Consider the following 21,791-nt stretch of genomic DNA (forward strand, 5'->3'; position numbering starts at 1 on the left):
TTTTTTGATATGGGTATGCAAGAAAAAGATTCTATCACTGGTTATAGATGCAGATGAGAATATCCGGCTCTCGGGTAAATGTTTAGGCAGTAACTCGGCTGGAGCCTCGTTACCGCCTAAATAGTTACATAGTTACCCTTGAGGCCGGAAATTCCCATCTGCACCTACAACCAGTGACAGAATCTTATATTCTGGTACCCGGACCAAAAAAGCAACATTATTTTGAAACTCCTGAATTGAACTAGAATGGATATAAATTAAGTATTACTAATAGAAAAAATCAAAATGGTGATGGCGTTCCGATCACTTGAAGAAACACGATCAGTATGCGAAGGACAAGGCATGGCACTGTAAGAAGCTTAGAATATAGTATTTGTTATATAGTATTTGGAATCTTATTCTCAAAAATTTGACCATACAGGTAGCGGTTGTGTACAGACCTCCAGCTCTATTGACGGGTAATTTTTATTATTTTGTCGTGATTGCTGTGTTATAAATTTAATGTGAATCATAATTGAGATTTTAAAGATATTTTGATTAAAAACAACTGTTGCAATTCAATTCAATGTGTTTCAGTGAGCGAATGGCGCCGAGGAGTATTTATAAAAGATCAAAATTGCACAATATTGCACAATTAGCACGTGCACATAAGAGACCTAATCCTATCATCATCAAAACATTGAAAGAGTTTAGATTAATGCAGTTGCAATATAGAGGGAATAGAGGTGGGAAGAATCAGATAAAATGAGCATGGGACACTTACAACGGGGTGAATGGTAACAACTTGATACGGATAAAACCTGAAAATTGTGCATTAGCTAAGGGGCAGAAAAGCATTAAGATTTGTTCATTGAATGCACGATCAGTGAAAACTAAAATACTCTCCATATGTGACCTCGCTCGTACAAATGAATTCATTTGTGCCATAACTGACGCGTGGCCAATGGTTACAAAACGAAAAATATCCCCGCAGTAGTAGGCGCGGCGGGGGCGTAAAGATCATTCTCAAGGTACTTAAGTAAGTGAACATTGTCATATTAAGCAAAAACGACGATTTTTCTCAGTTTAACTGTATGGATTACAATGTAGTTAAGCTGACATTCCATACGACTTGCCATTACATACAGGCCACCCACTTTCAAAGATAACGGTTTGGACACAAACATTTTCCTAGTGTAATAATGTCCCCATTTCTAAATACTACGATTGACAAGACCACCATCATTGTGGGGGACATAAACTTCCATCTTGATTTACCGGTAAATAGTGACACAAAACAGTTTACAAGCAGTCTAGATGCATGTGACATGCATTAACATGTACAAGAACCAATAAATGTTGCTGGGCATACGTCGGATGTAGTGATGACCAGAGATAATAACACGGTTTCAAATTTTTAAGGTCGTAGAATTGGACTATCTAATTTCAATGGAAAGTTGCCACGTGATAATTTCGCTGTGATATTCGACGCCAAAGCTCCAAAAACAACCCAAGGACGAAAAAATGTCGGGTACAGGAAAAACGTTACATCGACATTGATTCATTCCGAGAAGATATACGAAAAATAGATTTTTTATCACTCAGTGCACTCAATCTGATATTGATGAATTTGTTGAGGAATATTCAAATCAGTAGACAAACACGCCACTTTGACTCCACGAAGCAAAACATCAGAACCGAAAACTAAAACGCAAGTGGCGTGAAAGTAAACTCACAATCGATCCTTGAATAAGTGCTAAAACAAGCTCGTTTTGGTTATTTTACAGGTATAATTGACTTATATAGGAGTGACCATAGGAGTTTATTTAATATTACCAAAAATCTTCCTTGCGATATAAATGAGGTGATTTTACCATCACCTTGATCTTCAAAGCATTTCGCACTTCTTTTGAAATAATCAGAAACAATATAGCATCGCAAACACAGTCTGTATCTCATTTAGGTTACATAGATACTGAATACACAGGCGTCAGTTTTGTTAAGTTTACTCAAACCTTAAAAGACAAAGTGAAATAAATATAATTAAAAAGTTAGCAAACAAATCTTGTGAACTAGACCCTATCCAATCATGGTTATCAAAAGAATATCTTGGTGAACTAACACCAGTTATAACAAAAATTAAAAATACATCTCCAGACCCTGCGTATGTGCCCAAATCGTTCATACATTCAAAATAAGATCTCTTCTCAAAAGCCAAGCACAGAAGCAAATGTTCTAAATACTATAGACCTATGTCAAATCTGCCAAATTGAATCTGTCTTTTGTATCTAAAATCTTAGAAAAAGTGGTAGATATTTGAATTGAAAAATATTATCTGAGAAATAATGAAATTGATGAAGTTAATCAATCTCCTTATAAGAAATTCCACTCGACTCGGACTTTCCTGTTAGAAGTCCAAAATGACATTTTTCAGTCGTTGGATAAAAACAATATTACTATTCTTGTGATGCTCGATCTCTCTGCATCATTTGACACTATCGACCCCGGGACATTAATTCATCGCATAGAATGTCACTTTGGTATTATAGACAAGCCATTCGCATAGATGCTATCATACCTTAGTGACGTGAACTATCACAACCAGTGCTCAGTGCTCATGAAGGACAGTGTACCCCAAGGGTCTGTCCTGAGGTCAAAGAACTACACAATGCACATAAACTCAGTCGGAGCTATCAGCAGAAAGCACGGACTGAACAATCATTTACTGTAAACCTAGAAATGTTCGCGGATACTTTATTTCGCGTTTTGCAAAACGTAGACAATTTCGCGGCTACAAATGTTCGCGGAATCATATCCATCGCGAATCCCGCGAAAATGAAGTCGCTAGTGCATGTATTTAGAATACTAAGGTAAGTATCACGGCATTATTGCATTTATAGTATTATCGGAAACATACAGTTTTACTGTACCCCTTGATTATAAATCCACCCCAAGCCCTAACGGCAAATCATGTATGCATGAAAAGTTTCGTGAACAGTTGTTACGTACTTCTTCAAGTTGATCATATTCAACGGAGCAATTGATATTTTATTTCCCACGTTGAATCATTACTAATTTTGCCGGCATAATGTCCATGCGTAGTTTTTTTACACCTGAAAAATCTGAAAGACCTAGTGATCCTTTGGAAACTATCTTACCTTCATGTAGCACGAGTGAGGAATCTGTGCAAATTGAGAATGAAAATGTGAAGGATATTATTAAGAAAACTGCCAAAAGAAAAAGAGGGAATTACATTCACTACGATGATGAAACACGAGCTGAGATCGGCAAATACGCTTCATCGACAAGGTTCTGTCCCCTTACATTAATGAAACACGTGAAAATCTTGATCTTGCCCTCAAACATCCTGCACTGTTGATCTTTGACTGCTTTGCAGCGCATCGTGTTGATACATTCCTACGCAAGCTAGAGCAGAACAATTACAAGTGTGTGTTTATACCTGGGGGTGCACAGGGGAGCTACACCTACTTGATTTGTCTGGCAATGCGCAACTCAAAGAGGGGGTGAAAACACAGTTCACTCTTTGGTATGCCGACTTAGTTCAGAGGCAGCTTGATAAGGGCGGGTCAGTTGACAAGCTAGACATTGACTTAAAACTGTCTTCCCTCAAGCCAATCCATGCTAAATGGATGATTAGTGCGTTTGAGAAAATCAGAAAACAATCAAACGTGATCAAGTGTGGTTGGTATCGCTCAGGAATGCTTGCTAAGGAGTAGAGAATGTGGTTGACCAGTACTGTCATATGAACAAGAAAGTTTAAAATGTTCACTTGTTTGAACTGTTATTTAAAATGTTTCACGTTCTTCTGTATATAAATGTTCTGATATACGAACAATAATGTTGAAAACGTTAACTTGTTTGAACTGTTATTTAAAATGTTCTATGTAGTATCCAAAATGAAAGAATAGAAATGGTTTTCATTTGATCGTATCTGCTGCTGACTAAAAATTATATGTTGTTCGATAGATGCATCTTGTTTCTGTTTTTATCCCCTGTTCAGCTGACTGACCGATATTGAAAAGGCTATTACATCATACAGACGTCACCTGTCAATCAACTGAGTTAATGTCGATTTGTGCACTCATTTTGGTACTAGAATTTGAGATATTAAAGTGGATTATTTTTATGACTCCTGTAATATTTAATACATTAACACTGATAAGAAAACATAAACTGCATTAATCTATATTATTCAAAGGAATTGAAAGGATTTACGTCAGTGTCCAGGCATGTGTAAGTACAGGATCACTTAGTAGCGATCTATTTAAGCTGAAGCTAGAATCTTTCGCGTTTTTGTTAGATCAGAGTTTTTCGCGGCTATTTAATTTCACGGTTATATACCACCCGCGAAAGGCGCTAATTTAAAAAGCGCGAAAACATTTCTAGGTTTACAGTATATGCGGACGATTCACAGTTATATCAATACTTCAAACCAATAAACAGAATGTCTATTAAATAGACCATCAATCTCGTTGAAGGCTGTCTAAAGGATATAGTAAGCTTGATGAATACCTACATGTTAAAACTCAATGCTGAAAAAAAAAACAATAGAATTAATCATATTTTCATCTAAACACAAAGTGCAATCTGTTTCAAATATCTGTGTGACAGGGACGGCTTTGAAATCAAACAATCAGGCAGTGGGCAGTGTCAGGAACTACGGTGCTGACCTGGATTCGAATTTGAAGTTGGAGTATCATGTGAATAGCGTGTGTACGGATTTCTAAGCACGGTTGCGGCAAATTGTTTACATTAGGCAATATACAAGCGCGAACGCAATTAATTCTTGTTACATCATGTTTGAATTATTGTAACTCTCTTCTATATAATATTCCAAAAGTCAATGGTTTCCTGTGCAGTACAGGGTAGAATACAAAATTCTGACGCATACATATAAGGTACTCAATGATTGACCTAAGCTTATGGTAGAAATATGTTCGCCATCTAGATATCTGAGATCCCTAAATAATCCATTAACACTAGTTGTGCCCAAATGTCGGACAGTGCGGTTTGGTTACAGGAGCATTTAGACAGCAGCTGTGCTGTTATGGAATGCCTTCATATCTGGCATTAGAGACTGCGAGAACTTGCAAAGTTTCAGAAACGCGCTATTGACGCATTATTTCATACAACTCTTTGGGAATAAATTTCACTAATTACCTGATGGAGTAATGCAGATACTTGGCCGGTCAATCAAGAACTTTAGTCTAAAAATGTTTTTTTTTTTTTAAATTGTGATTTAATATCTTATACTTTGTGCATATTTAACTATTTTCTTGCTGATGTTTTAATTAGGAAATTAATCTGCTTACCTTTATTCTAAAACGCTACGTACTAATTATATAATAGTTTAATTACCATTTTTATTTAACATTGTATAGATTGTAAAGCACTTCTGAACGTTTTTGGTATACGAAACGAGTACATGTACTATATAAATGTGGTATATAATAATAATAATGATAATACAAAGATATATTGGCTCTATATTACTCGAATAGCTATCAGTCGCCAACATTTGTTAACTAAAGTCTTCTCTTGAACCGCTTGATTGATGCTTAGCAAACTTGCTTCGTAGCATACATCTATTGGTCTATCTCACGTTAGTAATTAAGGAGTCACCAGATCTAAATGTAACAAATAATTAAACTACCTCTTGTCATGAACCTCTTGATGGATCCTCACCAAACTGAGTAAGTAGTACCCTTACACATACTACCCTTGAGGATTTTCAAAAGCTCTGCTGATTACAAATTTTTAGAAAGTTTAAAAAAAAAATCTGGAAAGTAGATCCCTCGGAAACACCGAGAACAAAGCAGTGAAAATTGCAGACTCGGTTTGATTGAGTCTGTTCATGAGCAGTAATGGAAAATGCAACACTGCCCACGCCCCCTAGCACCGGCTTAAGCAGTATTCAATCTTCAAATCTAAATGAGTTGAAATCAATGATCCCGAAGGACCAGAAAATATAACAACACTGAGATGAAGTCGGGGCAACTTTTTACGGCCGCCACACAGCACTTAACACTGAAGCTGTTTTCCATAGAACAGTAAGATTTCGTTACAGAAAAAAATATTACTGTGCTCGTTAGTGGTCAAATAATGTTGTTTTCAAAAGTGAAGCAGAGACAATTTGTTAAAATCGGCGTACTTTCAAAGATTTCGTTTGGACATAAAAAAGGAAACAACTAACTGACACCCACGTTTCTTAGCAGTTATAAAAATAACTCTATAAACAATGCCGTGAAAACCGAGACAGAAACGATTAACGGTTCTGTAGAAAAATGATGAATAATTCGTAAACAAAACATATATGTTACGGTCAAATTATTTTACAGAGATCTGGAAATCTGGCGAAAATACAATACTATCATTTTCTCGTTCTGAAAATAGGTTGCGGATAGCTTTACTAAATGAAAATTCTCAAATATCTTTAAATGTATTTTTTGATTGAAGAATACGATATTGAAAGTTAGAATTAACACGTAAAATTAACTAGTTGTCCCCTGAAACGATGTGTTCAAACGGGAACCAAGTAAGTGGGTGTCATAGTGGTCTATTTTGGCTGGAAAATTATATCAGTCAAAGGAATAAGACTTTTTGCATGTAATTGAGACGTCATTTCCTCGGACTTTGTTATGCTTCCCCGTGTTTCAACCGCTTCCGTTTATATTTTCAGGATTTCAACAATGAGGATTTTATTTCAATTTTGAACATATATCTTGATCAAAGATACGAGACCAGTTGGTTGAGTTGCCTTATAATAAGTTTACCATTGATGAGGGGAAAATGTTCAAAGCCATGGTGAAAAATAAACAAACAAAGTCCAAAATAATGATGCAGTAGCAGTTCACAATCTTCTGTTATTAAAAAGTTTAAGGGTTTATTACAAAGGATATGAAATTTGTGCTTGATTTGCTTAAGTAGGTTTTATTCCAATATGTATTGCATTTATAATCATTTGTCAGTTCATTTGCCAGGTATACAACATAATGAAAGGCATAATCTGATGCGTTTCTTTCACGAAATGAAAGATGTTTTACTCGATGAAGTCGAACCAAGGATATTCATAGACAAAATCGTTGCCATTGGAGGTATAACTATTGACGAACATGAAGAAATAACTACAAAGTCTACACGGCGACAAAGAATTCGTGTTTTGATAGAAAAAATCAAATCGTCTGTGAGTAGTGTCTCTATATGGATCATCAATGGAATGGTAGAAGCTTATCCGGGTATTTACACGGCGTTTAAAAAGCAAAAGAATGGTAGTTATATTTCTAAATAAATTGAGATTTTCATTGACAAGTAAATGATATTGTTTGGTTTTGACATTTCCATTGCATCTACGTATTCTTACAAACATTATTAATGTGACAAACATTCTGATTTATTTAAATTTTCCAAATTTCCTTTATAAATCAATATTAATGCTACTTTAGTCAGCTTAGAATACATGATCAAATTATTTTTGAATGGCTGTATGATAATATGACCCCATTGAAAAATAATGAATTTAAATCAAGTTTGTTATAGTCTTCGTCGGAATCGCCTGCACTATTTATTCAGTTTTAAATATTTGATATATTTTTCTAAAGGTAATAGAACCACGACAAAGGAACAAGACGACGGCAAACAAAACGGTAAGTCTTCAACGATTAAACCGTTTCAATAACTTAAGGGGTTTTCTTATAATAATATACGTGTGTTGAATGTATTTATATACCTTCAATTTTGTCGAATGTTTTAATATTGAATATAATAAAAAAATAAAAAACAAATAACTAACAATGACACTACTTATTTCTTTATTATATATTTTATTTTACTGTTACCTTTGAAAAACAAATTAGAACTTATGTATTTGGGCAAATATTTTCTTATACATGTCGTTAGGTTTGGTTTCAATTGGATCGTCAGTACAAATGAAGTATCAAATATCCACCGGAAATACTTTGGTCGTGGAGGACCAAAATGAACACGACGATCCGATGAGTAAAATGAAACGAATGAGGCGGCAAGCGGAAGAAATAGAGAGACGAATGGTTGATAACGTGAACGAAGATCTGAGTCAGTTAGACACTCTTTTAGAGCATTGCATAACAGGAATTGAGGAAGTAAAGTTTTCTTCAATCAAAATACATTTAAAAGCCCTGTCGAAACATTCCCTGGATAAATTGGTTACCTATTCACGTTCAAGCGCCGCTAAAAAGCTGTTCTTGTCTTTGATTGACGATGAAACAAGGCAAAAACTTTTAGACATGAAAGCCAAAATAGTGGTGGAAATTATAAACGGTTGCAAGGACAATGTTGCTACAGCGACTTTTGAAAATGGTAGGTTTATACCAAGTTAACATTAGATAATCGGACCAATACTGGCAAAGTGTTTTTTACGATATTTGGTCAATATCCAGGTGATATCAGACACCAACGGATAAACGATAACTGTTTATGATATTGGTCCAAAATTAAATCGATACCAGGGGCCGTATTATAAAGCATCTTAAGTATGTTTTGACTTAAGTTGAAGATTTTACTTAAGTTTGTGGTGATTCCAGCTTAAGTCTAAGTAAAAAACTTAAGTCCTATTCATAAAACAGCTTAAACTTAAGATAAGTAAGAAATGACTTAAGTCAGAAAACAAAATGGCGTCGTGAGTACGATTAAAGTGTTGTTTTTCAGATAAAAGCACTTTAAACATAATTGTGCATGTTGTATCTGTGTGAAATTAATGTTTTGTTTTTTTTTAATGTTTTCGTACACAATAAAAGCCAAGAATTACTTGTTAAGTTGTTTTATGAAAAACAAATATACTTAAGTAAAATAAATTTCTTACCTTAGTAACACTTAAGTAAATAATCAATTCCTTATACTTATACTTAAGATGCATAATGAATACGGCCCCAGGATAGGAATGACTAAAACCAATATTTGTTTATGATGATGGTCCGACATTCATCCGTTAAGTGTGTAGTGACATGAGTTGGTTGTGTATGATATGATGTTAGATATTTAATTAACAATAACAGCAATTATATTCTCTTCGTTTCTTAAACATTTTAATGCTCCATACCATTATTTTAAATACTGACACTTTATTCATCGGTCTGTTATCAAAAGGGATACACTGCATATAAATTCATCCGATATTATTTGACATAGAACCTATATTGAACTAGTCATAGCCTCTATTCCATCTAAACAGCTGATCGCATGTACTGACATGCTGCCGTTTGACTGAGGCCCGATAGGGGATAGACTGCATATAAATTCATCAAAAATTATATATCTTATATATCGAGCCGTCGTGAACTGATATAGTTTTCAAATCGGGACCAAAATCAAATTTCAATATCGATCTACCTTAGGTTTTGCAAAACTGATCCGATATTATTTGACATAGAGCCTATATTGAACTAGTCATAGCCTCTATTCCGTCTAAATAGCTGATCGCATGTACTGACATGCTGCCGTCTGACTGAGGCCCGAAAGGGGTAGCCGAATTCAGGGTTCTGTGTATAGATCTAATATTGAACCAACATGTAAACAAATAGGGCCTGTATCATTATCGAATATTCGACCGATAATGAAAAATTGATATAGGTCTGATGTGTTCTTCATATTTCCAATATCGTCTTGATGTGAAAACAATGAATTATTAATTACCTTTCAACACAGATATCGGGGCGATATTGCAATCTGATGTTAACCCTTACCCTGCTGAATTTCTATAATGAACTTGCCCATCTTTCAATTTAGACAGTACCATTAACTGTTAAAAGGGATGTTTACCAAAACTATACTGACTGAATAGCAAACAGTGCTGATCTAAGGACCGTTGTTAGCTCATCTGTCACGTAGTGACAAAGTGAGCTTTTGTGATCGCCCTTCGTCCGTCGTCCGTCCACAATTTTTTGTGAACACAATAGAGACCACAGTTTGCAATCGATTTTAATCAAACTTGCACACAATTTGTGTTGACATAATATCTCGGATCCTTTCGAAAACAGGCCAGACGCCATCATGGATTCCAGAGTTATGGCCCCTTAAAGGGCCAAAATTTACTATTTTTTGGCTTGGGAACACGATTGAAACCACAGTTTGCAATCAGCTTTAATCAAACTTGTGCACAACTTGTATTGGCATAATATCTCGAATCCCTTCGAAAACTGGCCAGATCCCGTCACGGGTTTCAGACTTATTGCCCCTTAAAGGGCCAAAATTTGTTAATTTTGGTTTGTGAACATGATAGAGACAATATTTTGCAATCAACTTTAATCAAACTTGCACACAACTTGTATTGGCATAATATCTCGATTCTTTTCGAAAACTGGCCAGACGCCATCATGGATTCCAGAGTTATGACCCCATAAAATGCCAAAATTGACTATTTTTGGCTTGTGAACACGATAGAAACCACAGTTTGCAATCAGCTTTAATCAAACTTACGCACAACTTGTATTGGCATAATATCTCGATTTCTTTCGAAAACTGGCCAGATCCCGTCACGGGTTTCAGACTTATGGCCCCTTAAAGGGTCAAAATTTATTATTTTTGGCTTGTGAACACGATAGAGACAATATTTTGCAATCAACTTTAATCAAACTTGCACACAACTTGTATGTCTGGGTTCCTTTCGAAAACTGGCCAGATCCCGTCATGGATTCCAGAGTTATGGCCCGTTAAAGGTCCAAAATTTGTTACTTTGGCTTTTGCAGCCATATAGAGACTTCATTTATAATTTGATTTGATACAAACTTGCAAAGTATCTTCAACAACAATAAATCTTTGAGTCCATGACGAATCTATCAGATCCAATCATAGGTTCCTGAGTTATTATATATCTGATTACCTACCCTGATTGTAATCAAAATGGATTTATATCAGTAAGTACTTATAGGACTCATTTGAAATTTCATTGTCGTCATAAGTTGGACTGAGATAATCAGGGTAGATAACTGTGGACTGATTTTACTTTAAATTACCTCCATTTATTTCAAATTAAAATGGTTATATCTCCGTAACTTATGAAGATACTGATCTGAAATTTCATTTATTTCAACAGATGGACTTGAGTAATCAGTGAAGATACATATTGACTGAATTTATGACAAATTACCTCCCTTTGTTTTTATCTAAATAAATACACATTAGCAGCTTCTAATGAGACTGGTTTGAAATGTTATTTTTGTCTTCCATGGTAAGAAATAGTCATGTTAGATAACTTTTGATTGAACATTTATCGTTATGAATTTTTTTCTAATATATTAATGTATAGGCTTGTACTCTGTATCTTCCACATGCGTATACCAATGCATGATTACCTCCCCTGATTTTAATAAAAATGGATTTATCTCGGTAAATATTTATAGAACTCATTTGGAATTGCATTATTGTCTTTAGTTGGACTGAGGCAATCAGGGTAGATCGCTATTGACTGATTTTATGTCAAATTACCTCCCTTTGTTTCAAATTAAAATGGGTGTATCTCAGTAACCAATGAAGAGACTGATTTGAAATGTCATTTATGCCATCAGATGGACTGGGACAATCATGGTAGATAACTTTTGACTCAATTTATGACAATTACCTCCCTTCATTTTATGTAAATGAATATATCTCAGCAGCATCTGATGAGATTGGTTATTAATGTTATTTAAGTCTTCCAGGGTAAGGAATAGTCATGTAAGTACAAAAATACAGCATTTGAGCCTAGGATCTCAAACTTGGTATGGAAACAGGCCTTGACTAGGTCAAAAGTGACCATTACAAGAAAATATTTATCCTGATGGTTGCTATTACTTTTTAAAATACGCCATTTGATAAATACTCTATTTCGACTGAAAATGATATTTAGGTAGCATTTCGAAATTCTTATGTCAAGGTCTAGACAAATGTTGCCAAAAAATAGCAAAGAGAGCAATCTCTCAATTATTCAGTAACGAATGAGATGTGTACACAAAACATTGGTAGTTTGCATTGATGCCAAGGTTTGGGTTACATTTTGTTGAGAGGCTTGTCAAAGTGACGTGACTTAATATAGAAAAGAAAATGTCTGAACACTTTAGTTACATAATTCAAATGTTTAACGTTGATACTAATGTTACATTGTTAAAACGTACGGAATCGATTTCATATTTAAAAATACATCAATATTTTATTCCCTTTGTTACGTTATAGTATTGTTCATATGTCAGAATTTGTCATAACGATTTATGGTTTGAACTATTTGTACCGAAATGTCTTTTTTTTTCATTTTTCAGACTGTTTATGTACATTAGATAAAGAAAGAGTTGCAAACAATCGTAAAGCACTGACTGCAGGAATATGCTGTTCTAAAGCAGTCATTAATCGCTTTGTTGAGAGCCATCTTACAGATGCTAAAACAAAGGCATTTTTGAAGAAAATAAAACCCATTCCGAAGCGGAAAGAGAGGAATAAAAAGCTATTGCAGTTCCTTCTTCAAAGCGATTCACCAGTATTCTTCTGTATACTGGAAGAAGAAATTATTAAACATGGTGGGGCGGAAATAATTCGTGCCACGAACAGAGGTACTAATCTTCGCTAAATATGTTTATTATTTCAACATTTACTACAACGTCATAAGTCTTTTGTATTGTTACCTCTCACTGTCCGTCCTACAGCGCAAGCACGCGTCCCCTGTGGCGTGGCATGGATGTTCATTTGGTAATCCTCTTTAAATCTGGTTCAAAAATCCATTTCAAACAAACCTCTCTAGTTGCAATCGCAATTGAAAAATGCTTTTCAAATCTGCCTGCCAGTAACCATATTGCATTATGCAAAGGATGTAAGTTCGTTCAAATTGGAAAAGTAAATTAACATAGGAAAACATGGAAAGTAAGGCATATGTAGTTTTCAGTCATATTAAATGCTGATATGTTGAAGTAATGGAGCAATAGATATTTGGCTAATTTTAGATTTTCTTACAAGCGAAAGAAAGAGTTTATTCTATATACAAATAACTCGCCAGGAGCGCATCACTACCTACACTTAAAGCATGTAGTGAAGATTTTCATAATATCTAAACTTACTAAGATAGAACTATTGCTCGCATTCATATAAATGTTTGATTTCTTTGAATCTGTCTTTTATGTCTGAAGTTACGAAGAAATATTAAAACCTGTCCGATTCACCAATAAGGGAGCACTTTTGTAAATAGGGGATCACCTGGTTAATCATATTATCTCTATATATATTAAGGAGACTTCTTCTGACAAAACATGACTTTGATATTAGAAATTAATATTTCAATTCAGAATATAATGACAATCAGTACGTTTACATTTCAAACAATTCTATGCATAATTAGTACAAACTATATGTAAAACTAAAATCAAAATACTGATACATAGAACCTTATTTATTTATCCAGCTCAAATCATTAGAATATTAAATCAGTCATTAATTTATATTTGTAAGCAGAATAAACAACCTTTTGATTATCCCTGAAATGGATGATACTCTATTGGTTGAATGTCCGCCTCTGCTTGATGGCACTTTTTTCATCGAAGTCAATCAAAAATTCAAAATCACACGATTCCTATGTGAGGTATGCTGAAAAATATTCTACTTTGAAGAGTGGTAAAATCCAAGTCAGGAAAAATGGTTGCAAGAGTTTTCTGCTCATGTAACTCAAACTAATTAGATTAAATCCATCTTATTTGGTCTAAGAATTGCTAAGTGATAAGTTTATATACTAAACTAAACTGCCAAATAAGGAAGAGTCCTACCACATAACATATAGTGTAAATGCCATTTTCTTTTCAAACGATGTGAGTAAGAGCAAATTTTTACCGAATGCCATACATTCATTTCAACTTACCCAAAAGTAAAACATAAAACTGGTTCAATTTCAAAATGATTTCACAAAAATGTTCCTTAAAAACAGTCTGTTAGAATAGAAAATCATCTAGATACTCTAGTTCAAGTTTGGCTAAGAAATACACAAATCCGGGGTATTTTATGTACCCCACCCACTTTATATAAGGCAAAAAATGTATAATAAAAATATCCGACCAACAACCAAGAAGATATATTCTTTTTATCACGTATACAATATAATCTATATTTTTGACCATATAAAGCTTGATGAGGGGTATTTAAAAGATTTTAAACAGAAAAAGGAAGTAGGAAAAGCTATGTATTTTACAACCGATAATTAGAATAAACAAACCGTTATTAAATAAGAGCAACACTAATGAAAGGCGATGAAACTTTTTCTTGCAAACTATTCATTTAGAAAGTAATTTATTTAAATACTCTTTCGTGCAATCTAGTTCGGTTTTGGCTAAGAAATACGCTAATACGGGGTATTTTATGTACCCCACCCACTTTATATAATGCAAAAAATGTATAATAAAAAATATTCGACCAACAAACAAGAAGATATATTCTTTTGATCACTTATACAATATAATCTATATTTTTGACCATATAAAACTGGATGAGGGGTATTTAAAAGATTTTAAATAGAAAAAGGGGGTAGGAAAACCTATGTATTTTACAACCAATAATTAGAATTAACAACCCGTTATTAAATAAGAGCAACACTAATTAAAGGCGATGAAACCTTTACTTACAAACTGTTCAGTTGGAAAGTAATTTGATTAAATACTCTTTCGTGCAATCTACTCCAGGCGTGGCTAAGAAATACGCAAAACCGGGGTATTTTATGTACCCCACTTACTTTATATAATGCAAAAAAAATGTATAATAAAAATATTCGACGAAAAATCAATGAGATATATTCTTTTTATCACATATACAATATAATTTATATTTATGACAATTTAAAGATGGATGAGGGGTATTTAAAAGATTTTGAATAGAAAAAGGGGGTAGGAAAACCTATGTATTTTACAACCGATAATTAGAACAAACAACCCGTTATTTACCATTTAATAAAAACAAACATCAATAATAAAAGGCGACGAAATCTTTACTTGCTAACTGTTTATTTGAAAGTAAATAATTTAAATACTCTTTTGTGCAATTTTGTCAAAATTGTGAAATTGTAGGGGTATGAACATTACCCCATCCATCTAAAACTATGTATAAAATGTGATTGATCGATCAATACAGTTTTTACTAATAAACAAAGTATAAATGCTTGCTTCGGGGTTGTACACATCTGTTCTTACCTTTCTCATGATAAACAGATTAATGGAATGTAGTTCTGATGTGTTGAATGTAATGTAGAAATTTGACATAATGTGTAACTTTAATGTTTATAAAATGAGACATTTTGAATAATCTTTACTATTCAGAAGATTTTAAAACTAATTAATGTAATGATAATTAATTATATCACTATTCAAGAAATTTTACAAATCGTACAAAAAAGTCGTAATTATATCCCCAAAACATATATAATTCAAATAGATTCTGTCAGAGTTTTAGCTCACCTGTCACGTAGTGACACAAATGAAGCTTTTGTGATCGCCTTCGTCCGTCCATACGTTTGTGAACACGATAGAAACCACATTTTACTATTGATTTTAATCAAACTTGCGCGCAACTTGTATAAGAGCTAGGAGACGAGGGAGGAAATCTACTGGCCACCAGGAACAAAAAAAAAAGGAAGTCAATGCAACCTTTCAAGGTTTATGCATTGGAATGCAGAAGGATTCCTCAATAAGAAAATGAATTAGAGAACATATTGTTTGATAAGGACATTCAGGTCTGCTGCATCGAAGAGATTCACCTTAGCGAGGATAAATCCTTCAATGTAAAGAGGCTACCAGTGCTTCCGTTGTGACAGGTTGGGTAGGAGCAAGGGAGGAATCCTAATACTGATGAGAAACAACATAGCAACTTGTACTGGTATAAAATCTCGCTTTAAAAACTGGCCAAATCCCATAATGGGTTCCAGAGTTAGGGCCCCTTAAAGAGCCAAAAGTTTCTGTTTTGGCTTGTGAACAGGGTAGAGACCACATTTTGCAATTGATTATAATCAAACTTGCACATATATTCTATTGGCATAATATCTCGGTTCCTTTCAAAAACTGGCGAGATCCCATAATATGTTCTAGAGTGGTGGCCCCTTAAAGGGCAAAAATTTGCCATGTTGGCTTTTATAGCCACACAGGCACTTCACTTATAGTTTGATTGAAACAAACTTGCGAAATATCTTTAACAGCAATAAATCTTGCATTCCACGATGACTTCATCAGATCAAATCATAGGTTCCAGAATAACGACCCCTATTTGAACCCCAAAAGTCCCAAAATTTGTTAATTGTTACATTATAAACACGCTAGAAATGACATTTAACGTTTGACTTTAACCACACTTACGACTTAAGTCACGATACGATCTCGGTTCAGTTCGAAAACTGATTTGATTGACCTTTTAGACATAAAGAGGTTTCATTTATGCTTTGATCTGACACAAACTTGCAAACGTGATAATATTTAGACCAAGTTTGAAATTGGATAATGTGGGGTCAAAAACTAGGTTACCAGGTCAAAAAAAAAGGAAAAGCTTGATAGCACCGTAGAGGCCACATTAATGAAGCTATCTTCATGAAATTTGGTCAGAATGTTTGTCTTGATGATTCCTATGCCAAGTTAGAAACTGGGTAATATGTGATTAAAAACTAGGTCACCCGCTAAAATCAAACGAAAAGTCTGTTAACATTCTTGAGGTCGTATTAATTACCCTATCTTCATAAAACTTGGTCAAAACATTTATCTTGATGATCCCTAGGCCAAATGTAACAGGTGAACGATATACATGACCTTTTTTTCTCAGAAAATGCTAGTATAAATCTTAGCTAATCTAAATTATAAACTTATTGAATGGCTTGTTTGTCATTACTTATAAATTACCTAGTATATTGCTCTATTTCTGGATGACAAACAACAAATAGTTTTGACTATTGATAGGCAAGCCCTTCAATTAGTGTTTTTATACATGACATTAGAATTAAACATTTGTTGTATTTTTTTCACGAATTAAACAACAAAGTGCCATGAACCAAGTATTTATACAGAGTCATATCATTTTAGATAACATTTACTGGTTTGGCACTAAAGGCTATAATAATAATTAGAATTTTATTTATATGCGGTCCATCTGGAGCACAATTTTAGTTACACATTCCTGCAGTACTAACGACAAATAGTTACAATCTGTACGTGCAATTTAAGTAGACATTAACACAATACTTCATAATATCATGCGTAACTATTTTTCCGATCTGTATATAGAAATACTTGTATCAATTTAAACTTTACGGCTACACCACAAAAACGATTTTATCTCGTACTATAACTTGCACTGGCAGTGTAAATGGTAATACGTAATATTGTTTTAATTTTAAATATGTGATTTTAGACTGCAACAGTCCAGTATGTCTTTTTCGCAACTTATACACTAGTATTAATCAAATTCATCTAATTCTGTGTCAAACAGACTGTGTTTTATTCTGCGACACTTTTGAGGCATTGCATTACACCAGCAGGATACAGTGTATTTTATATTAGATTTGGCGCAGATACAATATCGTAAGCATTTCCCATTCGTGCCTTTACAGAATAAAGTCTGGTTTCCGCTCAATGACGTTAAAAATCAGCTATCATTGAATTTAAAAGAATTATTTTCTGTGGTCAGTAAATGAGCAATATTGCTTTGCGACAATTGATCAAGGAAAAAGGTCACAATTACCTAGTTCAAGTCTAATATGATTACCACTCAGTAAATAAGGCGCGTTTTGTCTGTCGATCCCCTTAAAATGTAAATGTTTGTAGTCTGTAGAAGACACCTGATGTTAATAAGGTCAATGTTATAAGATTAGAACTTACACTCCCCTTTGCCTTCAACAAACCATCATGGGGGCATATGTTTTTTACAAACACCCCTTCTTTATATCATATTTTATAAAACTTCAGGTAAGTTATATGAGCCGCACCATGAGAAAACAAACGTAGTGTATTTGTGACCAGTATAGATCCAGAAAACAAACATAGTGCATTTCCGACCAACATCCATCCAGACCAGCCTGCGCATCCGCGCAGTCTGGTCAGGACCCATGCTGTTCGCTTTCAAAGCCTATTGCAATTAGAGAAACCATTAGCGAATAGCATGGGTCCTGACCAGACTGTGCGGATATGCAGGCTGGTCTGGATCGATGCTGGTCGCAAATGCACTATGTTGGTTTTCTCATGACGTGGCTCATATTTAGTGCAAATCACCTTAATAATAATTCTAAGATATGTTTTAAAATTAGTGAAGAGTAACTGCCCTTAACTTTTCATTTATCAGTTGGGTAAGTTTTGCAGTCACGAACTTTCCAAATAAATCAGCATTTAACTATAATCATTTGAAGAGAACAACGGACTAGCAATATCGTTTTCTGTGCATTTTCGCTATTTTTGCCCCTATGGTATAATCATTTGCCTTATTCAAGGTGGGTTGGTGAATCAATTACTTTTGGGTCTTTTTGGATTTGACAAACTTGCAAATGAAAGTTACTAATAATTCAAATGAGACAGTAAATAATTAAAGTTTGAACGTAAAGGTTTCAGTACTTTTCGGTAGTGTTGCTTGCATTTTATCACATCACAATGAACAGGTTGTTAATTCCAATTATTGGCTACTGTTTTTAATCTAAAATCTCTTAAATACTCCGAATCTATCTTTAAGTTGTCAAAATATAGATTATATTGTATACGTGACAAAAAGAATATCTCTCCTTGATTGATGGTCGAATATTTTTATTATGCATTTTCTTGCATTATATAAAGTGGGTGGGGTACATAAAATACCACGGATTTGCGCTTTTTGTCGCCAACCCTAAACTAGATTTCACGAAAGAGTATTAAAATGAATTTCTTTTCAGATGAATAGTTTAATTTGCAGGTAAAGGTTTCATCCCTTTCATTAGTCTTGCTCGTATTTATCAAATGGTAAATAACAGGTTGTTAACTAATTATCGGTTGTAAAAGACATCATTTTCATATCCCTATTTTCTATTAAAATCTTTTAAATACCCCTCATCCATCTTTAAATTGTCAAGAATATGCATTTCATTGTATGCGTGATAAAAAGTATCTATCTCCTTTATTTTGGTCGAATATTTTTATTATAAATTTTTTTTGCATTATACAATTATATAAAGTGGGTGGGGTACCCCCTTTTTCTACTTAAATTTTTTTAAATACCCATCATCCAGCTTTATATGGTCAAAACATAGATTATATTGTATACGTGTTAAAAAGAATATATCTCATTGATTTTTTGTCAAATATTTGTATTATATATTTTTTTGCATTATATATAGTGGGTGGGGTACATAAAATACCCAGGATTTGCGTATTTTTTAGCCAAACCTGAACTAGATTGCATTATACTGTATCTAAATAAATTACTTTCCAAATGAATAGCTTGCAAGTAAAGGTTTTTTCGACTTCCATTAGTGTTGCTCTTATTTAATAACGGGTTGTTTATTCTAATTATCGGTTGTAAAATACATAGCTTTTCCTACTCCCTTTTTCTGTTTAAAATCTTTTAAATACCCCTCATCCAGCTTTATATGGTCAAAAATATAAATATAAATAAGTATATAAAGTGGGTGGGGTATATAAAATACCCCGGATTTGCGTATTTCTTAGCCAAACCTGAACTAGAGTATCTAGATGATTTTCTATTCTAACAGACTGTTTCGCAGCGGTATTAATAAATGACTTTGAGAAATAAGACCATTTTAAAGGTTACTTCTTCATACTGTAAATTTTAGGTTAAATATTTTTATTTTATTCTCTGGTATTTTAGATGCCAAACCTTATAATAAAATGTACATAAAATGAGTACATTTTGCGTATCTTTCAACCATAAGCCTTATGCGTAAAAGCAATATTGAAATATATATATTTGAACTGATTTCAGAAACATGATGCCATGTTTTGTTAGCAAAAAAGCGTTTTGAATCTTAAAAAAACTGCAAATATGCAGAGTTATCTCCCCTTAATATTCTCAAATTTCGCAAGAACTTTTGTTTTGCAGGCCCGATTTTTCTGATCCGCAAGACTTTGCACTTTCATAATATATATAGAAACTGACTATAGCATGACCGGACAAGTAAATCCTGTTTCTAGGCACTTTTCGCCTTTTTGGCTCCCTGGCTAATACCAAGATACTGGGGTCGCGGGGGAGGGGAAGAACCAAATACATTAGTCAGTTTCTTTACCCTTCAACGTCTGTTATTCACACATGCAGATTGTGTGTGTGTGTGTGTGGGGGGGGGGGGGGGTTGGAGATTTAGAAAGAACTAGATAGGTTCTTCCACATTCACCATTTATTATTTATATGTAAATACAAAACAAATAAGTCACTTTATTCTCCATCAGTGTGTATTATTCAGACATGTGGATACATACATACTAGAGAAAGAACCAACTAGTCAGTTCCTACCCCCTTCACCGTCTATTACCATTCAGATATGTACACACTAGGGGCGGGGATGGGGAAAACCAGCTAGTCAGTTTCTTCACCCTTCACTTTCTGCTATGCATACATGTTGATACATACACACTAGTGGGAGAGAAACAACAAGTCAGTTTCTTCCACCTATAATGAGTATTATTCAGACATGTTGATACATGGATTCTAAGGGGGGGGGGGGGGGGGGGGGTGTAAAGAACCAGCTAGTCAGTTTCTTCCCCTTCACCGTCTATTATTCATACATGTACATAAATACATACTAGGGGAATTAAACAACCAGTCAGTTTCTTCCCCTTCACCGTATATTATTTACACATACAAACACATCATACATACTGGGTGGGGGTGAAAGAACCAACCAGCCAGTGTCTTCACCGCCTTTTACTCACACATATAGATACATACATATTGGGGAGTGGGGAGGGGAGAACCAGTCAGTTTCTTTTCCCTTTACTATATATTATTCATACATGTAGAAACATACGCTCTAGCACATGCATACTAGGGGGGAAAACCAACCAGTTTGTTTCTTCCTCCTTCACTGTATATCATTCAGACATATAGATACATACATACTTGAGGGAAAGAACCAACTAGTCAGATTTCTCCCCCCCCCCCCCCCCCCGCCCCCACCCCGCCCCCCCTCACCCCTTCAACGTCTGCTATGCCCCCCCGCCCCCCCTCACCCCTTCAACGTCTGCTATTCATACATTTTGATACATATACACTAGGTTAAAATAACCAACTAGTCAGTTCCTCCCAATTTACTGTGTATTAGTCACACATATACCTGTGGTTTTTCTTCGGGGTAAAACGCTGACTGGAGAAAAAACTGACCGTTACACCTGTCACGTCACCTCAATATTTCTTTTCTTAGAATAATGTAGCAACGCACAATGTATTGCTTTTTCAACGCTGAAAAAAACTTGGTTGAACTTCCCTGAGTATCCGGTCTAGATGACAAAACTATTCTGATTGGTTGATATGAAAATGTATATCAGTTGTCGTTTAACTATACGTGTATGCTAAAATTAATTTGCAATATGAAGTAAATAAACAGTACAGAAATATACCAAATGCATGGATTCAAATTCAAAATCATTTCTAAAATGAATGTCACAGGTGCACGATTGAAAATAAATTACCGCTTGTGCCCATACACTGGAATGCGCGTTTTAGGTGAGAAATGTACCATTGAAATTGGTTGGTGCACTTGTCTGTTCATGACCATGGGTCTTACAGAATACCTAGGGGTAGGGTACAACATGTACAGAGGCGTTTTTTCTGGTCTGGTGCTATTGCGTCTTATATTCGTGTTCTGGTCGTAC

At 34.4% G+C, this 21,791-nt stretch overlaps 1 protein-coding gene across 1 annotated transcript in view; it reads left to right on the forward strand.

The window, feature by feature from the left end:
* LOC123564469 (uncharacterized) overlaps positions 1 to 21,791 on the forward strand; it is a 51,328-nt gene that overhangs the window by 20,710 nt on the left and 8,827 nt on the right. The window contains exons 6-9 of the mRNA XM_053533140.1: positions 6,981 to 7,268; positions 7,599 to 7,643; positions 7,897 to 8,334; positions 12,264 to 12,551. Coding sequence (XP_053389115.1) covers positions 6,981 to 7,268; positions 7,599 to 7,643; positions 7,897 to 8,334; positions 12,264 to 12,551 — 1,059 coding nt within the window. The remainder of the gene's footprint in view (positions 1 to 6,980; positions 7,269 to 7,598; positions 7,644 to 7,896; positions 8,335 to 12,263; positions 12,552 to 21,791) is intronic.

This window comes from Mercenaria mercenaria, unplaced genomic scaffold (genome assembly GCF_021730395.1).
Source record: "Mercenaria mercenaria strain notata unplaced genomic scaffold, MADL_Memer_1 contig_2062, whole genome shotgun sequence".
NCBI lineage: Eukaryota > Metazoa > Mollusca > Bivalvia > Venerida > Veneridae > Mercenaria > Mercenaria mercenaria.